Source organism: Lathamus discolor, chromosome 4 (genome assembly GCF_037157495.1).
Source record: "Lathamus discolor isolate bLatDis1 chromosome 4, bLatDis1.hap1, whole genome shotgun sequence".
NCBI lineage: Eukaryota > Metazoa > Chordata > Aves > Psittaciformes > Psittacidae > Lathamus > Lathamus discolor.
In genome coordinates, this window is record NC_088887.1 from 11,125,854 (window position 1) to 11,140,962 (window position 15,109).

The 15,109-nt window shown below is 49.5% G+C and overlaps 1 protein-coding gene across 4 annotated transcripts in view; it reads left to right on the plus strand.

Moving 5' to 3' along the window:
• The window catches only part of LSAMP (limbic system associated membrane protein), a 991,105-nt gene that overhangs the window by 972,724 nt on the left and 3,272 nt on the right, over positions 1-15,109 (plus strand). The window contains exon 7 of one of the 4 annotated variants that reach the window (XM_065675652.1): positions 4,160-4,195. The exons of the other annotated variants lie outside the window; for them this stretch is intronic. Within the exon in view, the coding sequence (XP_065531724.1) occupies positions 4,160-4,195 (36 nt within the window). The remainder of the gene's footprint in view (positions 1-4,159; positions 4,196-15,109) is intronic. 4 annotated transcript variants of the gene reach the window in all.

A 15,109-nucleotide genomic window follows, 5' to 3' on the forward strand; every position in this document is an offset into this window, starting at 1 on the left:
AAGCTGGTATTTCTAAGGTTAAGAAATCAGGGGGGAAATGAGTGAAGGGAATCCAGCCTCATAAAGAAAGCAGCATAAGCCCTGGTGGAAAAAATGCTGTAGTGCTCACGCAGTAGCTGAAATAACAGGTAATACACATCCCCAGCTACACACCCAGGGAGAAAAATAAAGCAGTGCCAAGGGTTTGCCGGGTACAGCAGACACTCAAATACCTGGGAGTGTTTTTCATCCTTAGAACCACGGATTGTGTTTCTTTTTCAAATAGAGAGCAAGCTCACCATAGGGCAACATCCCACTAAGGAGGCAGATACAGTGATGGTTCCTCAGTGTCCTACTGCGGCACAGAAAAGAATGTCACCCAGGAGTAAAGGAACAACCAGAGAGTTAATAGGGAGGTACTGGCAGCTTTGCCTGAGGTGGAGGACAGAAGGGGAGGTAGCAGAATGATGTAAAAGAACAGGTTAGCAATAGAGGAAAATGGGCAACTACTGTTCCAGGAAATCTCAGCCAGTGCTGAAAAACTCTGGGAGAGAGTGAGTGCCTTCGATGTCAATGCCATAGGCAGGAGATGCCTTAAAATACAAAAGCAGCTCCCTTGAGCTTTATGAATAGATAGCTAGTGATCTTCTTTAAAGGATGAAGCAGCAGGATTGCCTGCTGTAGGATGAGAGATTTATACCCCTCACTCCTGGAGTTTACAGCAACATAAAAATGGCCATACCAAAGGCCTGTCTTACCCAGGAACCCTTCTCCAACAGCAATATGGAATATGTTTGCAGAGAGGGTACTAAGGTACACTCTGGTGATACAAGTGATCTGGTAGCTTGCTGCCATCCCTTCGTCCTCACTCCTTTTGTGCACCCTCCTCTCTGCCAGGTGCTTTTGTTGTTTCCCTTGTTCTGGTAGTCAATGGACATCGCACTGAGCCAGCTCAACCTGCTAAACCACTGCCCAAAATTCCGCCAAGCATTTTCTTGTGCTGAAATGAGCTGAATTAGTTCATGGCCAGGCTCAACAAGTGCCAGAGCCCATGCAAGAGGGGAAGCCATGTCACGCATCTGCGGGTATGAGGAGTTGGGAGGCAAGCCCATGGTTTGCAGCATTAGTGAATAGGTTGATTCAGCTTTGCAAGAGCACAAAATATGGTGAGCCCTAAGAAAGGGGCAGTAAAACAGATCTCTGTGAAATTTACCTGACAAAAAGGCCCAGCCAGGGCTGCCATTGTAGAGCAACAGAGGTGGAAAGTAGTGCCACAACTGAAGGGAAAGGGGTTTGTTCTTAAGTGTGTTTAGGAGGGAGGGAACATGTTTCTTTTCATTCCACTCAGCTGACAGAGTGCTATAAAAAGCATTATGACTGTAAGTCACAATTTGTATCTATCTTAACCCATGCTACGAAGAAGTGTAAATATGTGTATATATGTACCGGATACACATCTGCTGTACAAGCATATAGATACATAGGTTTATGTGCGTGTAAGTATGTATATGTGCACGTACACCCGTGTGATGTACAAGCACACACACAGAGGGCCATAAAAGAAGGCATAGAAGTATCGTAGAAGCACCTGGTGCATACTAGCAAGGCAGAGAAAAGAAATTAAAGCTTTTCCAAATGAGTTGACTCCTGCCTCCCGCAGAGCTAGCCTATCCTAGAGGATAAAATGGCACAGGGCAGTGCCACACATCCTCATGCAGTTCTGCTGGCTAAATTGTCTCAATTATAGAAGACTGCCACCTCAGCAGCTCCCCTGCTACGTCCTCTACAGCTTGCGTCCTCTGCACCCTTCAGGGAGTAAGGAAACATGGAGGTGAAGCAGCACTTGGCAAGGCCCATGCCAATTAGAAGCAGCAGCAGCGGACAGGATGCCACCCTTTCCTCCTCGAGAGGCTTCAGGTAGAGTCATCACTACAATCCCGCAGCTCTGATTGCAGCAAGAGGCACGTTCCCAAGAAGAGATGGTGCTGGCCTCTAATTTGTCATCATCTTCTAGTGCCCTGGCACACACAGCACACACTTACATCCCTTCTCCTAACTCTCTGCCCATGCTTCATAGCACCTGAGCATTTGCTTATGGTGGTTGCTGCTGAGGTTTGGAGCATCACTGTGGCCAAAACCTCTCTTAGTGGCAACCCCCATGTTTTCCCAGGGCTGTCAGTAATGGGGAGACCCAGGAGAAGGGGGCAAGTGGTTGGGGTGACAGCCAGACAGGGCAAGGCTGAGACACAGCTAATGAGCCAAGGTGGAGCAATAAAGGCAAGACGCAGCAGGTGAAGGGAATGGAAGCAGAGCCCTTGAATAGAAAGCAGCATGATAATGAGACCGTAGTGCTTTGCTTTAACTGCTTATGCTGTGCAGTCTGCAGCCTGCTGTGCGGGAAGAAGGTAAAGGGGAGTTGAGTTATTTAAACAAACTAAATAACAAGGAAGTCATGTCAGCACAACAGCCTGCTTTCGCAGAACAATAGTCCCCTGTTGCTACATAAACACAGAGATCCAGGCTAGCTGTGTATTTCCTAGGCAAGAGACAGTCTCCTCTGGTGCCTGCTGTGGATTCAAACAGCTCCATTACCACCATGAGGCCAGAGGGCAGGAGATGTGCCAGTGTCACAGGGGTGGGCCTGACCTGCTATGTCCCCATGGGCTCCAGCAAGTCAGAAATGAGATCTTTGCACCAAGGATGCTGCATAAAGAGCACTGGCCTCCAAATAGCTGGGCCTGGATCCAACTACCATTGTGTCTTGCCAGGCCCTATGTCCATCAGCAGTCAGCACAGTCCTTACAGGTAAGCCGGCAGACAACTCTATGCCCCAGGTCTATCAGCTGCTGCATAGTGGCACATATGTCTACAGCTAAATGTCTACCTACTGAATGGTCATAGAATCATAGAATGGTTTGGGTTGGAAAGGACCTTAAGGTCATCCAGTTCCAACCCCCTTGCCATAGGCAGGGACACCTCACACTAAACCACGTCACCCAAGGCTTCGTCCAACCTGGCCTTGAACACTGCCAGGGATGGAGCATTCACAACTTCCTTGGGCAACCCATTCCAGTGCCTCACCACCCTGACAGGAAAGAATTTCTTCCTTATATCTGATTTAAACTTCCCCTGTTTAAGTTTGAACCTGTTACCCCTTGTCCTGTCACTACAGTCCCTAATGAAGAGTCCCTCCCCAGCAGGCCCTCTTCAGATACTGGAAGGCTGCTATGAGGTCATGAGTCCATGACTAGGAACTTGTCTCAGTCAGTACGAGGCATCCAGCAAGCTCTGAGGGTAATGAAAAGAGACCCAGTGATCAGAGTAAGTCTTGGTTCTGCACCAGGCTCTGCCAACAGTTCAGCATTGACCCTGGGCAAATTGCTTCCTTGCTCTGTGCATCAACTGCACAACCTGTAAAACGGAATTAACACTACCGTTAGCCTCAGACTGAGGTCTCTGACACCAGTTTCCATCAGTGTCTGTGCAATTCCTTTGAGATCCTTGTGTGGAAGAAGCAAAGCGTGAAGCCAGCAGTGATGTATAACAAAGTCCTGCTGTGACGTGTAACAAGGACGCACTGCAAAAACCCTATAAACAAAACAGCATGCTGCGTGCAACTAGAGGCTGAGGAGGCTGCAAAACCTGTGTTCCTCTCACAAGACAACAGCTCAAAAGCAGCAGGATGCCCTTGAGGGTTCACCAGGGTGATTGTTCCCATGACCAGATCCTCAGGGGCAAGAAATCCATTGTGGAGAACGTTCTAGGGAGGCAGCACCTCCCCATGGAGGACTTCCACAAGTCACCTCTGTGCCAAGACTAGCTTCCAGCCGGAGGTGTAGCTAAGAGGAGCTGTAGTGTGATGACATGAGTGGTCTTGAAAGTCAGAGGGGAGATATGGCCCATCAGCTCCAATTACCTTCACTGCAGGTGCTTAATCCCTCTTGCTGTGTGGATATTGTTTGTTTAGTTTTTCAAATGATTTCTCTTTTGACTCTCAGTCCCAGGGGATGTAGATGTGTATTAGGTGTGTTGCTAGCAAAATGCTTTGTATATAAAACCTAGTTCATCTAATTCGGGGATGGACAACTCCATCAGGTTTGTATCTGCTGCTTGCTTGGTGTGAAAAGTGGCTTGTCCTTTTCTCCTGCATGTTGCTTATTGGTTTTTTTTCCCCCCTTAGAGCGAGTTTTACCCACACTCCCCAACCCTTTTCCAGGTCAGTATATGTTTTATGTTGAAGTAGCTTGTTAGACGGGTCATTCTCCATCATCCTGACAAATGCTCAGAGCTAGTGATGGGCAAAACAAGTCAGAAATGCAGGGAAATAAGGGCTTTCCCTTCTTGTCTACATGTCATTTGGTCTCTTCTGCTCACTTCCCTCATCCTTCCCCCTTTCCTCTTCAAAAACCAACCAACTAAGCAGCAACAACCTTTAGTCAAGCTTGGAGCCATGACATTGTGTCCTCACCACATGTGGACAGTCTTCAGTGAGGCTCAGTTTGTCCGCAGACTTACTCCAAGTATGTGTTCCTGTCCTAAGCTGTCTTTGCTCACGTATTTGGATCAACAGCATAAGCAGACCTAAACTTTTGCAGAGACAGTGGGAAAGGACAAATGAGAAGGTAAAAATTCAATCACTGCCAGGAGGTTTTCTCACTTTAGATGTGCAAACTGCTCACAGTGAAGCACTTTGTTTTCCCGTTCCCCTGTCACACCCCCCAAAGCCTGCTGGTCACATTGTGCTGTATTTGAGGCAGAAAGCATGGAAAGAGATACACGGATGAGGTGTTAGTGTCAGCTTTATTTCAAGGCAAGAAGGCAAAACAGGGTCTGAGTATTTTTCCCATCTCTGTGCTGCCCAAGCATGCCTCTGGCCCATGCAGCATGACCTGAGATGCTTGGATGCTACACTGAGGTTCTGCAAAAGCACGGAGAGTGGGCACTTCCAGAAAGCAGGCTCCAGTGTCTGAAAGCAATGTTTGACACTAAACCAACAACAAGGCAGCCAGTCCCTGTATTCACTTAAAAAACCTTGGCCTAGAGCCGTGTCGTATCTTTGCTTTAGTGCCATATGATAAAGATGCACTCAACTCATGGGATGTTCAGAGGCCTGAATAGTTAATGTCTGTGCAGAGCTTTGAGGTAGAGTGTTATTAGGCACCCGCTTTGTTTTGCAAAAGAGCACCTGCCTGAGTAAAGCACCTGCAGGTACTCCCATGAAAAGAACAATAAATGCTGGGTGTTGCACCAGCTCCATTTAACTACTCTGCCTTTTGCAAATCAAGCTCTGCTCTTGGCAACTTATTCAGGCTCATGTTGTAGTCACAATTGCCTATTTAAAAGGCAAATCCACAAATACAATTAAAGGAAAGTACCTACAAAAAAAAGGGGGGGGGGGGGGAATGGAGAAATCAAGCTACCATTAAAATTAAATCCCAGAGAGTGATTTGTAAATAACATTCAAGGAGCTGAGGAACTGAGTAAAGTAGGCCATTGGGACCATAGTGTGGAAAAATAAATCCAATTAAACACCATTATCATGCGTTTTGCAAACCAAACTTGTGCTTGGATATGAAATGGAAGTTGCTGAGGCTGTTTGGGATGTAAGGATTTGAGGAGGTTTCCAATTTGGGGTGTTCTTTTTTAAGCAGAATTTTCAATGGCAAATATGTTTGTCTGATGGAAAACCCAAGGCTCCCCCTTTTTTTATGATTATTTTTATTCTCCAGGCATTCCTTAAGTTCCCCAGGCAGGCAGTGTTCATTTTTTATCTAGCCAGCCCTCTTTACATCTGCATTTGAATTAGTAGCCCATTAAGCTAAATGATAAAGCAAAGACTGCAAGTGAGCAAGGGCAGGATTTCCATGCCAAATACCCCTCCTAATCAAACTGCCATACATTGGTGATTACCTCAACATTCGCTTTTACTTTGCTGTCCACCTTCAAAGAAACCTTAGGCAAAGTTTTCCTGTTAGACCTTGTTCTCCCTATGAGACGCAGTCCTCAGCTCTCAAATAAGCTTCCCCTCGGTGACCAGAATCACAGCCTCCACCCTCTTTCTCCCTCAATTTCCATTTCTCTTAAGCCTTGGTAACACGTCCTTGCCCTGTTGGGTTTTGAGCATTGATTTAAAACGAAGGTGTTCTGGGATGAAGAGCACTGTAATCAGCCTAAGCATTGCTATCATTAGCTAGCTGCTGTGGAAACATCTTGCTTTCAGGCAGGCTGGAGACTCAGAAGCAGCCCATTCAACTAAACACATGGGGCTTGAATTTGATGAGGCAGTTTCCTAAAAGGCTGGTGGAGCCCAGCTGATTCAGCTCTCAACTGAATTGTCCTTGGTACATTTTCCAACCTCCTTGATTTTGCAGCCGGGCACTCAAAATGCCCTGAAATGTCTTCTGGGATGATGCCACATCATCACATCTCCCTGTCTGCATTGTAACGTTATGTTATAATGGGATGACACAAGACCTGGCTCTCACAAAGGGGGCCTTACTGCATCATCAGGTGGCTTTTCAGAAGGGTTTTTCTTCCGGAAAAGGAAAATGTGCTCATTCCACACCATACCTGCCAACAACAGGGCTGGTGGGATCACCACTGAACCTCAAAGGGGTCTGTCACAATTATGGCACTAGCTCCATCTCTGTTCGTCATTGTCGCTTGCCCTTAGCCCTTTGAACATAGACTCCCTCCTCCACGATTAGCACCTAGTGTCCACACCAGAATGGCTTAACCAGACCCATGGGCTTCAAAACCCATAAGTCTTCCTCATAGGAGTTTTGTGATGAGGGCTTTCTCAGTGTGCTTAGCTTGAATGCCCTGAGAGCTCTGCAAAGGGGGATTACATGTTTCCCAGCACATCCAGAACTGCCCGCATGGCATCAAGCGTGCCAACCTTTGGGGCCACCGACAGGGTGGCAGAAGATTTATAGCAATAGTGTGATAGTAATTAGCAAAGGGGGAGGGAAAAGGAGAATGAGCAGGCCTGTCTTGCTGCCAAAACACACACTGATTGGAGAATGACCCTGTATGGCTGTAGATTGTAGCTAGTCTCCATTTAGCTGTAGCCTGCGTAGCCTGTACTGTCACTAATGCCTTCACCGGGTGGGTGGGAGCTGGCAGAAGGGAGAAAAGAGATGTTCATTTGGGTCTGATGACCAGAGCGGGAAACAGAGAGCATCTCTTTCTTTCTAATACCTTCTCAGTCCTCTTCCCTTCCAATGGAAGTCCGAGCTGTTGGAGAAGAGAGCTCATCTGTTGCAGTGGTCACCTCCACCCATCTCTGCTCCCCTTTCTCTAGTGCATAGCCCTGCCAGTTCTGCTGTCACTTTGGCAAAAGGATGAACATTTTGAAGTTAAGGAGAGAAGCATGGGGGGGTACATCAGAGAGGACAGGCTACAAAGGATTAACTTTTTATGGTTTGAGGCTTGCTGACTAGGCAGTGGTGTGGGAACACTCTGCAGAAACCAGCCCCTGCAGTACAGTGTGGCCAGTTAAAGAACCAATAGGTCCTTTAGTTAATGGCCAACTAAAGAACCTGTGCATCTCTGGACTCCACTGAGGCCAGAGGGAGCTTTCTCAAATGGGCTCCAAGAAGGGGTGAAAAAGCAAGTCTTAGCAGCCTGTGAAACAAACTATTCAGCAGAGCTGGGGAAACTGCAACATGAAGAGCCCAAAATAGCCAGTGTTGTTCTATTGTGATCCTAATATAAAAACCGCTAGCAGAGAAGAATAATGGCCATAGGGACCAAGTGCAGGAGGGCATGTTTGGAGCCATGTGCAAGTTTGGTATGTCCACAAATTCTCAGGTATTCAGGGGGCATAGTTCAGCTGTGTGTCTGACTTCTTATAGCACACCTCTCTTCCTCAAAAGCTGGCTGAGCCCTGAGCATCAGCATCTGATAACTCCCATGGCTGTCAATGGGAAGCACAACTCACAGCTCTGCTTGCTTTCCACCTGTGATATCAAGCCAGGTTCTGCAAAGAGCTCATTCTCCATTTGGTGAGTGAAGGGGATGGTGAAGAGCAGGGTGAATGCTCAGGCAGGCCAAGCTTCTCCTGCTGCTTGGGTCAGTGTCCATCCCTGTCAGGTCTGCAGGCACTGAGGGCTGGGACTGCATTGGGTACCAAGACAGTGGGGGTTCAGGCCAAAGGAATAGGAAGGACAAGACAGGGTGAAGGCAGAAGGCCAACATCATATTGTTTCTTGCTATTTCACAGGTAACAGGCAAGGGGGGTGGTGTATCTTATTTTGACCGTGTGGTTTAAAGCGAATAAAATTGAAGCCAGAGGTGAGGATAGTGTTTTCCAAAAGGGGTAGTAAGGATGCAGCTGGAAACAGCGTGAAAAGAGAAATGGCAAGAACTGTTTGTTACTACAGCTGCTAACATTGCTCGGCGGGGTTTTCTGAAGAGCAACAGATTTTGTTTGCTGAGATTGCTTTAGAAAATTTATAATCCATTCTTCCCCCCCGCCCCCCCCAAAAAAAACAAATGTAAATAAATGAAACCATCTTTCCTAAAAACGGAGAGACACAGGGGAAAGAGAGAGAATGGCTTTCCTGCTTGATCTGTTTCTGTACTTTTTGTTCATTAATTTTAATTTAGATTGATTTATTCCAAAATGAGCCCTGGGTTGCATAGATTTGCATAACCCTCTCCAGTAACAATGCTGTGGAGAATTCAGCGGGTGAGGAAGAGCAGCAGCAGAGGGTCAGAACGGAGGCTGGGTGTCCCAGAAAGACATTCCTCTGAGCTGGGACCTTGCACTGGGGTAGGGAATGCATTTGAAGGTCTCTTCAGTCACTTTGCATGCGTGCAGAACAGAGGTGAGGGCGCAGCAGTGAGGTGGGAGAGTGGAGGCTGGGTGAGACCAGCGGCAGAGGAAACACACAACTGCACTGCAGAGATTAGAAACAAACCCATGGAAGAGCAACCGCCGTGGAAAATCAGTTGTCCGGTAGCGATGCTGATAGTGTCAGCATCGGAGCATGGACAGATTACCCTGCAGAGCAGAGCCCAGGCAGGCTGTAACCCTCCTGAGCCAGATATGCCCAGCCCGGAGGACACTCCTAGCCTGATACCATCTCTGTGTCAGATGAGTTTCTGAAGCCATAAACTAAACCTTCCTTTTTAGAGGCAATGATGGCAACTTACACCCACTGCACAGCAGGTGTGCCTAAATCCTTGGTCTCTTGCTCTCATTCTCCTCCCTTTGTGTGTTGAGCTGCCAGGGCTGACAATCCAAAGTGTGGAGGGCAGCAAGGAGGAGGATGGAGAATAGCCACTGTTGTCTTGATTTAATCCTAACACACACACAAAAATTGCTCCGACCCCTGAGATAAAATGACCAAAGAGTTATTCCCACCTTCCTCCTTCTCCTCCCCCTTCCATTTCCAGTGTAAACCACTCAAGAATGTGCCTAACAACTTGGCCTCCCCTCTGGTTATTGTCCCAAGTGAACAGTCTCTCCATCCACTAACCCATGACGGTAAGTTGGTTTGGGAAGCAGCAGGTTTATCTTCCCAGCTCAGGCACTGCACCGGGCCCACTTGTGAACCGGTTGCCATTCAGTGTCTGCTCTGCTGTTGATAAAGCACATTACACACGGCTGGGCTTGCATGATTAATACAGCTGTCTAAGCGCTCTCTCTAAAAAACAAAAACAACTGGGAGAAGGGAGGTGCGGGACTGGGGAGGGAGAGGGCGCGCAGAAATAAAACCCAGCCATTCCAAAGAAATCAGGCTTGCAGGAAAAGCAGAGTGCTCCTGGCACGCCTTCCCTCCTGTGGGTAAGCAGACCTGTCAGCAGAGCTCCTCTGCAAAAGGGAAAGGCCTGGTGAGCAAAGGACAAACGTGCTTGGCCCTTCCCCACCATCGCCTGCGTGTCCCTCTGCAATGTGGAGCATGGATGCATGGACAGGAGCAAGGGGTCAGGCCATGGAGAAGGATGTGCCACAACCAGCGTAGCTTCGGTGAGGTCTGGTTGGGCAGCCTCTATGGTAGGTGTTACATGCACACTGATCCACGAGTACACTCCTGAGGCACACCACCTTAGGTACCCCCCAAAACTCATCCAGCCCAGCTGCCTGTGTAAGCTTTATTATCTTTTCCCTTTTCAATTACTAATCTGGGAAATGGACTGTGGGAAGCCACTGTGGCTTTCTGCTCCAGCTTTTGTCATGCCTGGACCAGGTATTAAAGCCACGCTTGCAGTGTAAGGTGAGTGGGAATTGCACATACATACACACATCCATACTGTGATACGAACACAAAGTAGTATTTACCTAGACTACATGCTTTACAGATGCACATCAGTATGTGGGTCCAGCTTGAGTCTCATGACACCTCTGATTCACTGAGCACTGAGAGAAGCACACAGGCTTGTTTATAGCCATGATACATGTATTGTTCAGAAGTTTAGTTTTTCTTCTGCTCCAGTCTTGTTTCCGGTCACCCCTTGGTGCATCCCCTCCCTCTTCATTGCTGTCCACAGCCATTTACATCTTTCCCATGCCAAATGCCCGGCAAAGCCTGTGGAAAGCCATAGTAGGGATGAAGTGCGGAAACACAGAGGCAGAAAGCTGATGGAAACATTAATTTTTCAAGAGGTTCCAGAGCTTCCAATTAACAAACCTGCTTCCCGGGGCTGTGTGTGCTGAGGGAGGGGGGCCGTGTTCTTTGTTCCCTATCGAGACAGCACACTATGTGCTGGCATCACCTTTAGTCTGCTGTGCCCTGCATGTGCTGGAGATGCGAAGAGGGGAGGGATTGCTCTGTCTTAGGAAAGTGAAATGCAGAAAAAGTTCAGATCTTCCCTGTGATGGCCCCTGGAAAAGTTTGTGCTATGTGTTTTCTTGGGGGTTTTACTTGTATATTGAGAGTCTTCAGTGAATGGTTTGAAGACAAAGCAGTTTTAAGTGACTGGTTTTGTATCGGTAGTTGGGCAAGTGTTTTAAAACATGTTTTGACATCTACAGGACAGATACAGTGATGAAAGACCTGTTTAACCTTGAAACATAGATGGTCTTCTAGTCACCACCAGCCTCACTAACCAGGGTAACAGTTCAGTTCTAGACTAGGAGTAGTGTGTGGGATAAGTGGTGTAAGCAGCCAGCTCTTGAACACCATGACCTTCTCAGAAAGACACTAAGGAATACGATTTGAGGGATAGTCTTTAAACCATAGGGAAGGATGGGTGAGCCGCATTACAGAATGAATCTTCACTGAGACATGAGGTATGATGGATGAGTACACTTAGTACACCATGAATGAGCTCCAAAACATGGGGAAGAACTGTTCAGCGCTAAAAAAAAAAGAGCATGAGCAAATGCTGAAATACATTAAACCACGTGCTAAGATTGATAGACACCAGAGACGTTTCCTTAATCTTGTTGGAGAGTTGCTGGAGGGCATCCTCCCTAGTTTACACAGTAGTGCTTCCACCTCTGGAAAAGCCAGCCTATTGCCACTGCAGTCACAGCTCAGTTTTAATTACAGGAGCAGGGCTGTAGTAAGAACGGGATATGAGCAGGTAATGAACAGAAGAGTTTCAACATTAAGGACAGCGAGTGAAAAATCATGACTTCTCCTCAAAGGGGAGGGGGGGAGAACAGGAAAGTAGTAAGAGTAAAGCCCCAAATGAACCCTAGTAAGTAGAAGCTGGTAATCCCTAAAGCCTCAGAGTAGAGTGCAAAGCCCTGGAAGACAGAAATTAATAACTTTCAAAGTATGACCTTGAAAGTGGAATTAACAGTATTCCTCCCTTTTAAGCCTTCATGATAATAAAGATTTCATCTTCTGAAGCCCTGGCAAGAGAGTCAACAGGCTAGAAATATTACTTACTGTGGAGGAGCTGGCAAGTGTAAAACCCAAGACCCTTCCAGGCCCCAGGGAGTGAGACTGCAGAGAGATACCCATATGGTGCGCATCCCCTTCTCCTTGCAGCTTCACCTTTAGAGGTTTGGGGGCTTTTTTTGTTATTCTTACCTCATTTTTGGTCCTCTTTTTTTGCTCAAGAAGCAGGATTCCAACCCTCACTGTAAGTAGAGTAAGCCTGTCAACAGCATGGAGTCCACAGCCACCCAGGGTGGAAGGCACCTGGAAAACTATCAGGCCAGTTCTGCTTGGTTTGCCATCACTCCTTCCCTTCCCATCACTGTTAGAGTGAGTCCAGAGGAGCGGGTGCAGAGCAGACTTCCAAAATCTGAAGGGGGCCTATGAGGATGCTGGAGAGGGACTCTTCACTAGGGACTGTAGTGATAGGACAAGGGGTGACGGGTTCAAACTGAAACAGGGTGAGTTTCGGTTAAGATATGAGGAGGAAGTTCTTTACTGTAAGGGTGGTGAGGCACTGGAATGGGTTGCCCAAGGAAGCTGTGAATGCTCCATCCCTGGTGGTGTTCAAAGACAGGTTGGATGGAGTCTTGGGTGACATGGTTTAGTGTGAGATGTTGGAACTGGATGATCTTAAGGTCCTTTCTAACCCTAACTATTCTATGATTCTATGATCAGGGGGCTGGATCACCTCTCCTATGAAGACAGGCTGAGAGAGCTGGATTTTTTCAGCCTGGAGAAGTGAAGGCTCCAGGGAGACCTTTCAGCAGCCTTCCAGTATCTAAAGGGGGAATATAGTAAGTCTGGAGAGGGCAGGTGATGTTAAGACAAGGGGGGATGGCTTTAAACTGAAAGACAGGAGAGATTTAGATTAGGTATAAGGAAAAAAATTCTCTGCTGTGAGGGTGCTGAGGCGCTGGCACAGGGTGCCCAGAGAAGCTGTGGCTGCCCCATCCCTGGCAGGGTTCAAGGCCACGTTGGACGGGGCTTGGAGCAACCCACTCTAGTATGAGGCATCCCTGCCTGTGGCAGGGGCTGGAACTGGATGAGCTTCCAGGTCCCTTCCAGCACAAACCAGTGTGGGACTCTGCGATCACAAACAACCTCCCCCAACCCGTCCCCAGCCTCGGGGGGCCTCAGTCCCACGTGTAACCCCGGGCGGGGGCACCCACCGCGCCTGCCCCCGCCCCGTCCCGCGGGCCCGGCGCTGCCGGGAGGTTCCGCTTTCCTCGGCCTTCGGCTGCCACCTCGCGGGGAAGCGGCGCTGTGGCCGCGGGTTCGGGGCCCGGCAGGGCCGAGGGGGACCGCGCACCCCCGTCGCTGCCCTGCCCCGCAGCACCGAGGGATCCCGGCCAGGGAGCTTTACACAGGGCACGCCGGGGTGAGTGTGGCTCGCCTGCGTGCTGCAGAGCTCGCAGCACCCCTTCGCATCGTGCTCCTGCCCTCTGTTGTCTGTTGGCATTTGGGGCTCATCTGGCACCACATCGTGCTGAAACAGCTCTGTAAGAAGCCCCACTTCTCTTGCTGGTCCGGCCCGGGCTGGGGCTGACTCCTTGCCTTTGAATTCCTGGCAATTCCTAACTCTCTTTTCCCGTAAGCACCCTCATTCCCCTGTATGTGCCTCTCTCCCACCATCCCTGCTTCCCTATGCCCTATCAGGGTTTAATTTCCTCTCTTCATCTCCCCTTCTCCCAGGACCTGCTCCCGTTACCTGTCCAGCCTGAATGCCTTATGTAGAATCACAGACTGCGTTGGATTGGAAAGGACCTTCGAAGCTCCCACAGTGAGCAGTTCCCTTAGCCTGGCTCTGCTGTGGTCAGCAGAGGAGGCTGCAGAGCAAGGAGTGTAGAGCTGGGTCAGACCGAGCTTGGAGCAGCCTGGTCCGGTGGGAGGTGTCCCTGCCTGTGGCCGGGGGTTGGAACCGGATGAGCTTTAAGGTCCTTTCCAACCCAAACCCTTCTATGAGTCTGTGTCCTCTGTAGTGAACCAAGTCCAGCAGTGCTGTGCCAGTTGTGAGCCTAAAACCTGTGAGGGGCCCAACTCCTAACGCAGAGGTGGTACCAGGGAAGTCATTCAAGACTTGTGAAGCCTGTGGGGACTGCCTCCGCAAAGGGTGTTGAAGGCAGATAGCTCTGTGTAGCCATTTCCTCTTCTGAAAGACCAAATCTCTGCACCGCTGACAGGCGCCGAGCCAAAGCATCAGCAAAAGTGTTCTGAGGGACAGTCGCTGGCTTGCTTTTTAGTTTACAATCGAAACAAACATTTTCCCCCCCCTCAAGCCTTGCTCTGACACAGCAGAAGTGTTTTAGCTGCAGCTCTTTTACTGCCAAACACATCAAACCAGCCCAAGGGAAACAACCCAGGATGGGACCGTTCCACCTGCCCTGTTGATGCCTGTGAAGTGCCACAGGGACTTACAATAGGCAAGGTCAGGCAGCCTTGGCGGTAGCACATGAGGCTGGTGAAGCTCTCACAGCATCACGCTCCACGTGAGCCCATGCAGCAGCTCCTCTGCTTCATGCTGCGTGGAAGGAAGGCTTTACCCTGCACATGGCCACAGCTCTCTCCATCTCAGCCAAGGGCACCAGGACACCAGTTCAGTTCACCAAGGCTGGATGCGTGGCATGGATAAACCCTCGGAAACATGGGCGCAGTGTCCCGTGAGGCTGTCGCAGCACAGTTGGGCACCATGGCAGAGCTCCACCTGCATCCACACCGGGCATTTAAATGTGCCTCTATTTGGTGTGAGAAGTGCAGTTGTTTTTCCCCTCGCCAACTTTCAGCCTGCTCCTTCTTGATTCATGCGATGTGACTTGTGGGGTTCTAGGGTCCCATAGTGAAAAGCTGCCAGATATCCCTATTATTAGTGTCATAAACCAAACTTCCTTCCCTGGCGGCAGCGCAAGAAGCACCCTTCAAAGGTACCGTGTGCTCACACGCTGTGAGGGGATGGTTGGCCGGGAACGCCAGCGTGCAGAGCCCATTCCCAGGGCACGGGCTCTGGCTTATGGAAGCGGGCGGCCGCTGAAGGGGTCTCCTCTTGGATGGAGACCATGGCGGAGGTGCCGGAGCTTGCTGGGGGGCACCCGTGTCGCACCGGGGGGTGTCACGCCGAGATGAACGCCAGGGGGCGGTGGAGACCGCGGCGCCGCGCACCGGGAGCGGCGGGGCTGGAGCGCTGGGGATGCGGGTTCCGTGTTCGCGGGTACGCGCTTGCGTGCGCGCCCCCGTGCAGTGTTGGGCAGCGGTGGACGTGCGTGCCCCGGGTCCACACGCCCGTGTGAGCGCGCGCA